The 13,820-nt window shown below is 41.3% G+C and overlaps 1 protein-coding gene across 2 annotated transcripts in view; it reads right to left on the bottom strand.

Moving 5' to 3' along the window:
* The window catches only part of NSD1 (nuclear receptor binding SET domain protein 1), a 111,901-nt gene that overhangs the window by 39,542 nt on the left and 58,539 nt on the right, over window positions 1-13,820 (bottom strand). For both annotated transcript variants that reach the window (XM_089527191.1, XM_089527198.1), the window contains exons 7-9: window positions 11,890-12,229; window positions 5,293-5,399; window positions 1,954-2,029 (exon numbers count right to left, since the gene is read on the bottom strand). In XM_089527191.1, the coding sequence (XP_089383317.1) occupies window positions 1,954-2,029; window positions 5,293-5,399; window positions 11,890-12,229 (523 nt within the window). The remainder of the gene's footprint in view (window positions 1-1,953; window positions 2,030-5,292; window positions 5,400-11,889; window positions 12,230-13,820) is intronic.

A 13,820-nucleotide genomic window follows, 5' to 3' on the forward strand; every position in this document is an offset into this window, starting at 1 on the left:
GAATCCATCATTACCTTTGGAACTGCAGGTAATATTGTTGGCCAACATGTTGTTCTTTTAAAATGGGTTCAATCTAATGAGATAAAGGCTTGATCCGCACTGCAGAATTAATGCAGTTTTACACAGCTTTTAATGATGGGAAGCAATGCTATGGAATTCTGGGAACTATAGTTTTGTGAGACCTTGGAGTTTATCGCATCACGTTCCGAGAACATTTTTGGAACCCGATTGGAATGGAACACTTTCAACTTTACCGCATGTTTCTGTCCCCATCGGGTTCCCATCACGTTCTACATACCCCTCAAAGCGTTCCATATGTGTTCCTCGGAGGGAACGGATGAGAAAGTGATCCAAGCTTGTGGAAACATTTTTAAAATGGTCCAAGAAATGTCAGAGCGGTAATGTAATCCGTTCTTACTTCCGTCCCCATGTTCTGCCTTGTTGTGATTGGCTGAAAGGACTTCCCTCCCTGCATTCTGTTTCCCAAGCCTTAGCCTGGCCCTGGATGGGGCTCCGCGATCGCAGAGTCCTCCAAAGAGGCTGTCTCCCAGGCCCCAGCGAGGCCTTGGACAAGGTTTAAAAATGCAGGACCTTTTTTTTTAAATTTCTTGGCCAGGAATTTTTTTTAAAGTCCTACATTTTAAAACCTTGTCCTACATTTTTCCCAGTTTGGAGGTCCCCAGGGATGGCAACCCTATGTTTATGTATATGTATAACATTTATATATATATATATATGTGTGTGTGTGTGTGTGTGTGTAAAAGTATACATACAATATATATACAATATACATATTTTAAATATGCAATATATACAAAATATATGTTATATATAATATAAATATATTACACACAATATATACATATATATGCATATATATATATATACACACACACACACACAACAATTTTTGTATATATAGATTGCTGACTATATGTGTATGTGTGTGTGTGTGTGTGTGTGTCTATATGTATGTGTGTATATAAAAAGATTAGGTTGTGTTTGCACAAATATCTCCCTGTAAAAGCCTTTTGTTCTGTGTATGTGGTACTCATGAACAAGAATACACTGTTACAAATACGCATGCGCAAATACTGAAACGTTCTCATACTTATCACGCTTCCTATAAGGACAAATGCGGTAAATTGTATTCCTGTAACGTTCTCGGAACGTTTTACATTTTGGAATGCGTTAATATCTGTTCCCATAACGTTACCTCTTGAAACGTTTTGGGAACAGAATAGAAACGTTTCAGGCACTGATGCGATAAACTTCATTTAGTCTTCTCTGTTAGAGAGCTCTGGTGCCACAACAAACTATAATTCCCAGAGGTCCATAGCACTAAGCCATGGAAGTTAAAATTCTGTGAAACTGGATTACTTCTTCAGTATGGATGCAGCCAGATACAGCTCCTTCACTTTAATTTGGACCAAGATAATCAAAGATATGTTTCATATAAACTTATTTCATAGAATCACAGAATTACAAGTATCACAAGAGCCATTTATTCCAACCCTCTACCTTGTAGGTATAGGCCCGGTACATACATACCTGTCAGGGTAGCTGGAGGTGTCTGGTTTCCCCCCGGAGGGACACTGTAGCAGCCAGTGTCCCTCTGCCCCAAAAAGAACCTGGAAAAACCGAGTTCTTTTTCTGATGCTGCACGGACGTCAGGATGTAAGTGATGCACAGTGACGTCTATACGCTGCATGTCACTTACGGCAAGATGGTGGCCCCCGTATGGATGGGACGCCGCCATGATGCTGCCGCCGTCACGTGCTAGTTTTCCGAGTGTGCAGATGCTGCGTGCTCAGGAACCCTAGTATCAGTGGTGGCACACTGCTTTTGGCCCATCTGTCCCGGGCCATAATCATACTTAGCAGTAAAACTGCCTACTAACTCACTTCCATGGTAGCTGTCTGCTTTATTCTAAAGAACAAATGTGCTACCTACCTTCAGCAGCATCCAGAAGCTGAGTGGTGGAGTAAAATTCAGACATTTCAATATCCAAAGGACCAGCCTCAGAACACTGAAGATAAGCAACACAGACACTTTACCAAGCAAATTCACATACCTAAAAGGAGGTTCATTTCCCTGAGCTAATCTCAACTGCAATTCTATCTCAGTATATTTTAAAAAAATAATAATTACAGGTTACACCTCAAATTACCATACTTGGAAGGACAGGAAGGAAGCAACTAATACCTTGCCCACTGGGTGGCAATAAGTCTGGGAATAATCATATAATAATTAAAGAATCTTGCTTTACAGCTGAAGCAGACAAAAACATAACTTTAATAAACAGTAAAATACTAATAAACTGGGAGGGGGGCGTTCATTGAATTTAATGTATTTAATGCCTTAAATATATTTAAAAACATAAAATATACTGAAGACAGCACTAAACAAAAAAGCAATCAAGCCGCAGAATGGGGCTGAGCAAATCAGACATTCCGAATGTTTCAGAACTGCAGCTTTCATGATTCCTAATCACTGGATATATATTTTCAGGGTCAATGAGAGTTGCGGTTCAACATAACTGGAGGACCACAATAGCCCACTCCTGCTCTAGTGTGTAGATTCAGGAAAATACTTTGGGATTAAGATATCTCAAGGACCATGTCCTTCTGTATTCTTGGCTCAGTCAGGTCCTTTGACATCTGGGCCCCAAAGACAGCCTCCTCTTACTTGAAGTGCAACAGATAAGAATGCAAGGCCATATGGCACCAAGCTCAAGAAATATACTTCCTTAAAGAGATCTATATACAGGGCACCTGCATTATATATTATATGCAGGCGCAACATGCGGCTTTCAGCATATGTTGAAAGCCGCGCTGGGAAAATGCTTGGTGCACAACAGAAGGGGTAATGGCTCATGCACCACACCACGCTGCGAGCACGAGGCCCATTCTTTTGGGCTAAAGCATATGTGGAATTCCCCTTATGTGGGAGGATCTGGAACTGATCTCTTGCGTAAGGGACGGGCCCACAGTATCTATATCATCTTATCCTTGTTTTGGGAAAACAATCAAAATGTATTGTCAAGTCGAAGGCTTTCATGGCTGGCATCCAGGTCCAAACACCTGGACAATTTCAAGAGGAAAGAGGAAACCCTTAAAGTAACAAGGTTTGGCTACCAGTCCTGAAAAATAGCAAGATGAAGACTCAACAAATGCAAATGAGAAATTTCCCAGGGTCAGGGGTTTCCCAGTAGGCAATGAGCACTAATCAAGTAGACACTAATCCTCTTTTGCATACCCTCCTACCCTGAGGCCTGCCATTAGCAAACGAACAATACACATGCAAATCATTCCTGCCCTCCCAGGTCACACAGTATATATTTATACCCAACTCCTTTCCAGGCAAGCATTCTCTGAGGATCCCAGCCACTGAAGCTGGCGAAACGTCAGAAATAAACTCTTCTAGAACATGGCCACATAGCCTGAAAAACCCTAGCCATGAAAGCCTTCGACTTCACAAATCAAAATGTAACTTTTAAAAAAAAAGACTTTGGTCTTTTCATGCTATGAACTTTTGGGCTATTTTATCTCTTGCTTTTATTATACAATTTTTACATTATCTGATTTTTACTGTTCAATGTTTATCAATGGTTTTAATTTTTATTAGAAGTTGTGAGTCATCTTAAGGGTCACTGAAAAGGAGGCAAAATTTCTGGAAATAATTTTTCTCTTAAATCCTGGGGCTGCTGCTGCTATTATTTATGTTGTTGTTATTGTTATTATTACAGTTTTGGTGACCAAATAAGAAAAAAAAAAAACAGTTTTGTATGTCACAGGCTTTCTACTCTACATAATGAACCAAACCATTATCAAGTTGTGTATGTTTTAACGAAAGTCCAAATGGGAAATTGATATATCAAGTTCTGTATTACTTTGCATGGACTGATTAGTTACCATGCCTTCATCAAATAAATGCTGTCATTAATTTCTTGTAGTTGTAGCTATTTTACACTCAGAGGCATACCACATCTTCATATTCTAGATCAGTGATTTCCAAAGTGGATGGTAAACGCCCCTCCCTCCAAAGGGTGCTGGAAAGATCTAGGTGAGGGGAAAGGGGGCAGCAGGGGGGCCTTCAGTCAAAGTATTGGTGTGCAAGAAAATAAAAGTGGAACCAGCAGCTTTTGGAACCATAGTGGGGATGAGGGTTGTATGAAACTCCTTTTCAAGGTTCCGTAAAACCACAATGCATTTTGTATGATGGCAAGACCCACTCTTTGCCTGCCTGTGTGAGCTCAGTCTCATAGCTGCATCTTTCACTGATGGGGCAGTGGCGGCTGGGAAACTCTTGCGAGGCTTGGGCACAGGACATTATTTCAGAGCAGTGCCATTTTGAGACTGACTGGAACAAGGATTTAGAACATGTGGCAGTGGAGGAGAAGTGGAGGAAAAAAGGAACTTTCATATTTGGGAACACACTGATCCTTAGTGAGCTTTGCTGGTGCTTGGCTGGCAGGTTGGAGCTGCTCTGCCAGTCCTGTTTTATTTCATTGGATAGGCGGAGAGAAGATGTAAGAGGAGAAACAATGTTTGTATATGGGGGAGGGGGGGAGAACATTTGATGCTGTGTGGGAAATATGTGTTTGTGGGGAAGGAAAAGAAGTAGTATCTGGGCTTAATTCTTGGGAAAAGTCCTTCACCTTGAAATGGCTCCCATAGTTAAAATCTCTCCCGTTCCCCATCCACACCAGGCTCCAGTGTAGAGCAAGTGGCATCTGTAAACCCTCTCCACTCCAGTGAAGAAGGATTGAGAGTCCTCCCTCACCGGAGAGAAGCTTCTCCCTTTGCACCTTGTCATCTTGGGAGCAGGTACCACGCGGCTGGTTGAGCAGTGACCGAAAGGCCTCTTGCCCACACGTGTTTGCTGGAGAGGTGGCATGGGTGAGAGGGTTTTTGGTTGCTGGTCAGCCAGCTGCTTGGTTGCTGCTCCCAGGGTGAGCAGGTGCAAAGGGAGCAGTGACCAAGCAGCCAGTTGAGCAGCAACTGAGGAGCCTCTCACCCAGATCGGCCTTTGCCGCAAGGGCAGCATGGCAAGAGGCTTCTGTCGCTGGTTAGTCTGATGCTGAGCCTGCTGCTCCAAAGATCACTGGATGCAAAAGGAGCAGGGACTGAGACAGATTGTTCTGAATTTGCAGTAGAACTGTAGACCTAATATCAAGAAATATACATGAGAGGGGGGTGCTAGGGTTGTTGCCCAAGAGGAAAGTGGGTGGTAGTGTGGGAACCACTATTCTAGACAGATAAAATTTTGAAGCTGAAGAAAGGAACCCACCTTCTTTATGGAACTCCATTCTCTCTTTGGTATATATGTAGTATCTAAATCATTGGATTCCAAGATCTTTTTTGTTGGTTTCCTCCGGCGCTTGTTCCCAAAGTTCCCTGCAATAAAGTTGCATGTGTGGTATTTTCTTCACTGGATACAAGCTACTCTTTTACCAGTATCAAATGACAACCTGAATACTGATAGTGACATTATTTGTTACATTTGCGCTTCCCAAAGTCATCTACAACCTGACAATATAGGCTATGCCTTATGAAAGGCCCTTGCTTTCTGTAGATTTACAGTGCATGTAACTTCACATACAATCTCAGCCTTTGGATAGTAAATGTCTCAGTCTGTTTGCCCAGCATCCACATGCTAATTGTCTTAAATAGTGACTGCAACCCATACACAATTTGCCACAAAACCTGGCATATACTTTGGCAGTTCTGAATTGGTCACCATGATGTATCAATATTAAAACAACAATAACCTAACAGGGGCTATCACCATTGGGTTGCCAACTTCCTTGGCATTCAATATAGCATCTTGGGGACAGCATGCTAGCAGTGGGCACACCAAAGTCCTGGCAGGCTTAGCCAAGGCCAGCATACCCATAAACCCTACTGAACATGTACTCACTCTTTCACACACAGTCTTCACCTAGAGAAAATGGGGGAGAGAGGGGGGCAGGTTATGTCACCTCCTTTTTGTAGGGAAGTGAATGGGGGAGAGAGTGGTACTTAGTTTGTATATGTTATGTACTGTTTGGGTATTTTATTTATTTGCTTATATAAATCGTTTATGTATTATGTATTTTTATATAATTTTGTAAACCGCTTTGATCTTTTTGGAAAGGCGGTATATTATTATTATTATTATTATTATTATTATTATTATTACTTTCCTTACTTGTGCACTTATATCTTTCTGAGGATCCCTCCATCCTGGTGAGGGACTCATTTCTTAGCCCCATCATGTCAGCAGAAGGGGAAATGTGTGATTTAGGGAGAGAGGGCAGCACACAAGGTTTACTTCTTCCCCATCCCAATCATGATCAACAAGCCTGCCAATTTGACTGTGTACAATTTAGTTATGGAATTCTTAAACACATACACACACACACACCACTGAACATTTATCATGAAATGCTGATAAACAGCTGAACCAAAATAAAGAAGTATATCTCTACCTTATACACTGCTTGCCTTGCAAAATGGGTATGTGGACTAATATTGGAGAACCTATTAATTTAAGAGTGGGAGGAGTGAAATGTGAAAGACTTATGAGCAACGCTCTTGAACAAATTAAATGCTGATGTGACCTGGCATGCTGGTTTGTTGTTGTTGTTAAATGTCCTTGAGCCAAACTCAACTTATGGCAACCCTGTGGTTGAGACATTTCCATGACCCTCTGTCATCCACTGCTCTTTTTAGGTCCTGTAAATTCAGGTCCCTGGCCTTCCAGATTTGAGTCTATCCATCTGGCATGAGGTCTTCCTCTCTTTCTGTTACCTTCTACGTTTCCTAGTATTGTTGACTTTTCTACTGAGTCATGCCTTCTCATCATGTGGCACAGTTTGAGAGCCTCAGTTTGATCATCTTGGTTTCCAGGGACAGTTCAGGCTTGATCTGTTCAAGGACCCATTTCTTTGTTGTTTTGGTTGACCATGGTAGCATTCTTCTCCAACACATCTCTAGTGAGTTGATTTTCTTCTTATCTGCTTTCTTCACTGTCCACTCTCACATGTGCATATGGTGATGGAGAATTAATGGCTTGGATGATTCCAACTTTAGCACTCAGTTGTACAGTGTGCCCGCGCTATACACGGCTTTGAGCTTACACACTGAAGCTGCGGGGAGTGCGCGGTGCGCAAGGGGTGGTGTGTCCAAGATGAATGGGGTGAGCACCTGCGGTGCGTGCGCGCCACCACGCACACAAACCCCATTCAAGTGAATTGGGCTACAGCATTGGCAGAATTCGCCTTACACTGAAGAGGGGTCCGGAACGGATCCCCTGCATAAGGCAAGGGTCCACTGTATATCTTTACTTTTTTGGTTCTTGTCTTGTTCTTTTATAGCTGCCTTCCCATTCCTAGTCGTCTTCTGATTCCTTGACTGTTGCCTAAATTATTTTTGTTTTGTTCTGTTTTGTTCAGGAGTAAGCCTGCCTTTGAACTTTCTTCTTTGACCTTCCTTAGTAATTGTTCCAAGTCTGTGATGTTTTCTGCTAGTAGTATGTATGATGCTCTTTCTTCCACTCCTCCTTCTAATTCTAAACCTACTCTTTATATGATATTTTTTCTGTAGAAGTTGAGTATGTAGGATGATAGAATGCCTGACTTCTTTACCAACTAGAAACCATTCTGTTTCTCCATATTCTGTTCTAACATAGTCTTGTTCTAAGTACAGAATTCTTATCAGGACTATCCAATATAGTGACACTCCAATACAGTGAGCCCTTCCCTTATGCGAGGGATCTGTTCCAGACCTCTCCCCCCCCCCCCCACATAAGGGAAATAATGTGTATGCTGGAGCCCCATTAGAAATAATGGGACTTCTGCCTGCAACGCGGAGCACACACCCCATTACTTCTTCCGGGGCGTGCCAGGGCTTTTTCTGGCATGGCTTTCAGCGTACACTGAAAGCTGGTTATGTTGCACCCATGTATGATGCAGCCGCACTGTATAGTAAGAGCCATCCATTACTTTTTGTGATCTATGCAGCCAAATGCTTTGCTATAGTCCATAAAGCACATGCTGGTTTTTTTCCTGGAATTCCTTGGTGTGGTCCGTTAAACCATCATATGTTTACAGTGTGGTCCCTAGTGCCTCTTCCTTTCCTGAATTCCACTTGCACCTCTGGGATCTCTCTCTCCATGTATGACTGACTGGAGTCTATGTTACAAAATTTTGAGCATAATTTTGCTTGCATGGAAAATTAATGCTACGGTATTATGTGTCTCCTTTTTTGTGGATGGAGATCTATATTGATCATTTCCAGCCTGTTGGTCATCTTTTTGTTTTCCATATTTCTTGGTATAATGAAAAAATTGACTATCCAGAAAGTAGATCTTGGAAAATGTCTGGCACACAAAAGATGTTAAGGTATGCTAGTTGTGACTAAGTTGTGACTGGATGAGAGTGTAGTAAACTGGCAGGTGTAGTCCATGATGCACTAGCAATCAGTCATGTAATTAGCTAATTAGTCCAGGTGATTGTGTTAGCCAATTAGCAAAGTATAACTGCACTGCAATGTCTGTTGAACTGTTGGGATTTTCTGTACATGTTCTCCATGCTGTTGGGAGCTTTCTGTACATGCTCTCCATACAGCTTGGTAGCACTCTGAATGAGCTCTCCATTGCTGTTGTGACCTTGCTGGCAATACTGCTCTCCATACTGCTGCAATGGTAATGTTATAATGACATGCTGCTGAACTAGGAGGTTTTTTTTTACTGTGCTTCAATTTTTGCTGTTATGTATTGTTCCATTTGTACTGTTTTGTTTTTTGCTTCTGTTTCATGACTTCTTCTGAGTAAAGCTATTTTTTAAAAAACATCTCCAAAACTCTGCTGTTGTCTTTTCGCCTCAATACACACCCCAACAAAAGAGAGTGAATACATACCTAAACATACAGGCACATAACAGCAAGAAAACTATACAGATTAATATACAAAGACTTTTTTTAGCACCTGAGACTGACTGAGAGAACGAAGTTGGTGGCATAAGCTTTCATACCATTAAGTCTACTTCCATCAGATGCATGGAGTGAGGTGCCTAGGAACAGACCTTTATACCTATGAATGAGCAGGTTGTATATGTGATAAAATGGGCAACAGAACCCTCATGAGGCTATTAATTAGCATGTGCAGTATATTAATTAGTATGTGCAGTATACCCAGTATACTAGGGTAATAATTAATATGTACAGTATGCCAGGAAACTATTTTCTCTGTTCAATCTACTCTTGATGGATTGGAGTTTGTGGATATACAGTGCGCCCGTGTTATACGCGACTTGGAGCCACTGCAGGCACAAGCCCCATTCAAACATATTTTCCCTTACGTGGAGGGGTCCAGAATGCATCCCCCATGTAAGAAAAGGGAGGACTGTATTCCAATTCTGCTGTTTATCTTTTCAATCTTCCTTTAGTTGTTTGTTGTTGTTCAAGGCCTGCTGTTCTGAGGTTCAAGATGGAATGTCCAAGAAGAGAAGTGTTCTGCAATTGCCTTTTGTGCATTCCACGTTTATTTTATGGGTATGTCTTATTTTCGGGGAAACAGGGTAGGTATAAGTCTTATCTTATTGATTTCTTTTTTACTTCATATGGTGGGTATTGTGGCTTGAGGAAAGCTTGTTGTAATTCCATGTGTTTGGCACCTCCATCATGTGGGTCTGAGCACTTGCAATATTTTGTAAACTGTGAATTTGGTGATGTATTCAGGGTGGAAACCAGTCATGTAAGTACATGTACCAGACAGTGGGTTTGCAATATAGTGTGGTGTTTAGATGTCTGTTGTCTGTATGTATGGTGGTGCCCAGAAAGTGAACTTGTTCTGTGGGTAGTCCCAGGCTGAGACTGATGGTAGGGTGTAAATTGTTGAAATTTTGGTGAAATGTGTTGAGTGTCCTCTCCATAAGTTTAACTAATGAAGATATCATCAATGTATCTCAGGTAGAGATTTTTGGGTGCCTGAGCTAAGGAAGCATTGTTCCAGTTCAACCATTACGATGTTGGCATACTGTGGTGCCATATGCCTGCTCAAGGGAGTATCATTGATCTGAAGATATATATGTTATTACCAAAATGGAAATAGTTGTGTGAGGGCAAAGTGGCAAATCTTGGTGGCTAGGTCAGCTATGGTCCCATCTGGAATTATATTCCTGACAGATTTTAGTCCATCCTTGTGTGGAATATTGGTATACAAGGATTCCACATCCATAATGACTAAGAAGGTGTTCACTGGGAGGCTGTGGATAGACCATAATTTCTGCAGGAAGTCAATAGTGTCCTTTAGAAAGCTACGAGTTTTGGTGGGATTGTCCATATATCCAGATGCACTGAAGGTGAGTATTCCACTCCTTGAGACAAGGAGACTGCCCAGGGATTACCTGTATATGTACTTTGGATAATAGAATGTGCCTCATTGAGAAGTGTTAATTTGGATTTGTTTCTGCACCTTCAGGGAAATTCCCTGAATAGTCTGTGTAACTCCTTCCAGTATTCATCTGTGAAATCATTAGATGGGATTTTGTAAAATATAGTACTGGACAGTTGCTTCTCAGCCTACTGCATGTAGTCAGATTTGTCCATGACTACAGCTCCTCCTTTGTCATCCTCTTTGATGACAGCAGGATTAGCACTTAATTCTGGGCAATATTGCTGCCCTCTCAAGAGCTCTTGGTGATAGGCCTTTACTAGCCTACAGACAGGCTCCCAATCTCAAACAGTTACTTACCTACAGAAGGACACACAATGCAGATGGGGAGATGTGTACAAGATTGTGCCACAAACCCAGATGCCAACACTGCCCACATATTTGCTCAGGAAATGTCACCACAGGACCTAACCACATCACCCTTAGCAGAGGTACTCTCACCTGCTCATCCTCTAATGTGATATATGTCATCCTTTGCCAAGAATACCATTCAGCACTCTACATTGGGTTTACAGGCCAATCTCTGTGCCACAGGATAAAGGGACATAAATCAGACATTAGGAGTGGAAATATACAAAAACCAGTTTCAGAACTTTTCAGTCTTGCTGGATAATCCATCTCTGACTTCAGAATAGCATTCCTTAAAAAAAAAAACTACGAAGGAAGATTGGGAAACTAAAGAACTGAATTGGAGTAAATCCACAAACAATACACCAGGAGTGGGTTGAACAGAGACAATGGTTTCCTGGCATACAAGACATATTATAACGCTAGTCAACACTCCAGGCTCATAAGGTGTCTCTTGCTCATTTATCACACCTCCTTTCTAGTTGCCAGCCAGATGAAGCAGATGGGTGGCTTGGACCAGCTGCTGGCTACTCCAGCCATAATTGCCCTGTGATCTGCAGGGAACCGCGGCAATCAGACGGCCTGCTCTGAAAATGGGCCCCAATCATGGTCCCAAATGGGCTGCTGGCAAGGAGTGGACTATTGCCACTCCTTTTGCCAGCAGCCTCAGACCACTTTATCCAGGCTCAGAAGGTTTTCCACTCACATCAGGGGTATGCGTCATCTACACGCCATACCCCTAAATAAGCTGGAAGCCACACCTTTTCACTACCTACCATTCATCTGGTTATTACTCACCTGGACTTTAGGCAATCGAAATTTCCTCCCACCCTCAGCTCCCAATGATCATAATTAAAACTGAACTTTTCAACTCATTGCCATGACCACGAGTTTTGCATTTCTGTTGCTATTCACACACACAAACTGCTCATTCACAGGTATGAAGGTCTGTCCCTAGGGACTTTCTCCATGCACCTGATGAAGCAGATAGTCTATGAAATCTCTATGTCTTTGAATTATGTATATGTTAAGTTAAATATGCATAATATGCAGACAAATGTCTGCAGTGATTTCAAATAACAGTGCAAATAATATTTTTCTTACCTGACTTCCTCAACTTTTCAACTGCCTGTGAATGAAGAACAGGAGGAAGAAGAGGAGGACCAGCAGCACTAGCTTCTTCTTCTTCTTCTTTTTCCAAAGCATTTGGTGAAGACAATGTCAAAACTGGCATTTCAGATCTTGGTTCCATAGAATGGGAATCAGGTTCATCTGAGAGTGAACGTTCAGCCTCCAGGACTGGAGGAGACTCTTTAGATGAAGAAGCAGATGGTGAAGAAGCAGATGAAAGTGAATCCAAAGACTTTTTGTCTAGACGTTTACTAGGAGCCTGCTTGCCAGTGCTGCCCTTCCGTTTGGTTTCAGACTTCTCTAGAGAACTTGCCTATTAGCAGCCAGACACACAACAGAAAATGCTTAAAATACTGGTCAAATTTGTGTGGACAAAGAACACTAATCATTAATATAAATAACCATTTAGAGACAGAGAAAATTTCTTGGGCAATTAAAAATCCAGGGAAATAAAATTTAGCAACCTTGGCTCTGCTAAGAAAAAAAAAAATTAAGCAGATGCCCACACTAGCATTTTCATTGTTATAAATACAGGGTAGAAATGAAAGTTACATAGCATATAGTGCTACCACTAAAACTGGCACACTTATTTCTAGTTTCTCTTTCTCCACAAATAGGCAATATCCAGGGGATCTAGATAATAAGACATATGTTTCTCTAACTTCACTCCTCATTATTAGGCACCATTGGATAGCATTAGTCTTTAGGAATTTGACTAATCCTTTTTCAAAAAGCTGAATCAGAGAAATACCTATTCATTTTCAGTCTAGGGAAAGTCTTCTGTTTCTAACTGTGTTTCTGAGTGCCAAGGTAAACACAAAATTGTACTGCTGACATTTTATAATACTGATGCAAATCCAAAGCAACCCCAATTTCTCATTCTGGAAACAAGATGCATTAAAACTCTATTTATCTACCTCCTCTGAAAACACAAATAACCTATACATAATATTTAGAGCAAGGATGGACAACTTACAGTTCTCCAGAGGTTGTCACAATTCATATCAACACTAGTTGGTATGGCTAGCAGTGAGAGCTAATGACAGTTACAGTCCAAGGTGCCCAAACCTAATTTTGGTCTGAATTCAGAAAGTGGCATACACAGTAGGTGCTGAAGATAGAGTGCAAAGAACTCGGTATTGTGCAATAGATGAATGCAGCAACAAATTCAGAAGCAAAGCACTGTGGATCATGTCATCGCACAGCTGGTATATTCAGGATGCAATGGCAGTCGCACAACCCACATGAAATGACTACAGGATGTTCTGCTCTGTGCCCCTGCCCTTTGGCTCTTGTAGCCATTGTACATTATGGTCTGGTTGCTGCACAATTCTAGCATTTGCCCACATGTGTTGCTCTATGCTGTTATTCTGCATCAGGGCTGTATAGTGCTGTAATGGCATATGTCCACATAACAGTTCTTTATGATACACCAAGAGCCTACTGAACTCAGCCTTACAGTAAGGTCTGTGAAAATCCAATTTCATCTGTTTCCTCACTGTTAGTACTTCCTCTTCAGTTGCAATAAACCTGTTTTCTGCATAATAACTTCAGTGTGGGCACTGAAGAAATACATCTCCAATAATTTGGGAAATATTTAATGGATATTTTGTTATCATTTATTATTTAGTCAAAAAAATTATTTCCACCCCATTCAAAGTGGGGTGGAGATAATCCCTTTTCACTTTTACAGAAATAAATACTGGCAGAACATTAGCAAAAACAAATACCTCTCTATTCATTTATCAAAGAAATGACCAAAAATGTTTCCCAGAATTCTAATTTGATACCCCAATGCATCACAAGGATCTTTCTAGCATGGCAGTTAAATATGATGGTAAACAAGAAATATAAGCAAGCTCTGCTATAGCTCTCAATGCTTTTCTAGCTCTTCAGGTGTTTCA

This window comes from Sceloporus occidentalis, unplaced genomic scaffold (genome assembly GCF_023333645.1).
Source record: "Sceloporus occidentalis isolate IW3139 unplaced genomic scaffold, rSceOcc1.0.p SCAF_1, whole genome shotgun sequence".
Lineage (NCBI taxonomy): Eukaryota > Metazoa > Chordata > Lepidosauria > Squamata > Phrynosomatidae > Sceloporus > Sceloporus occidentalis.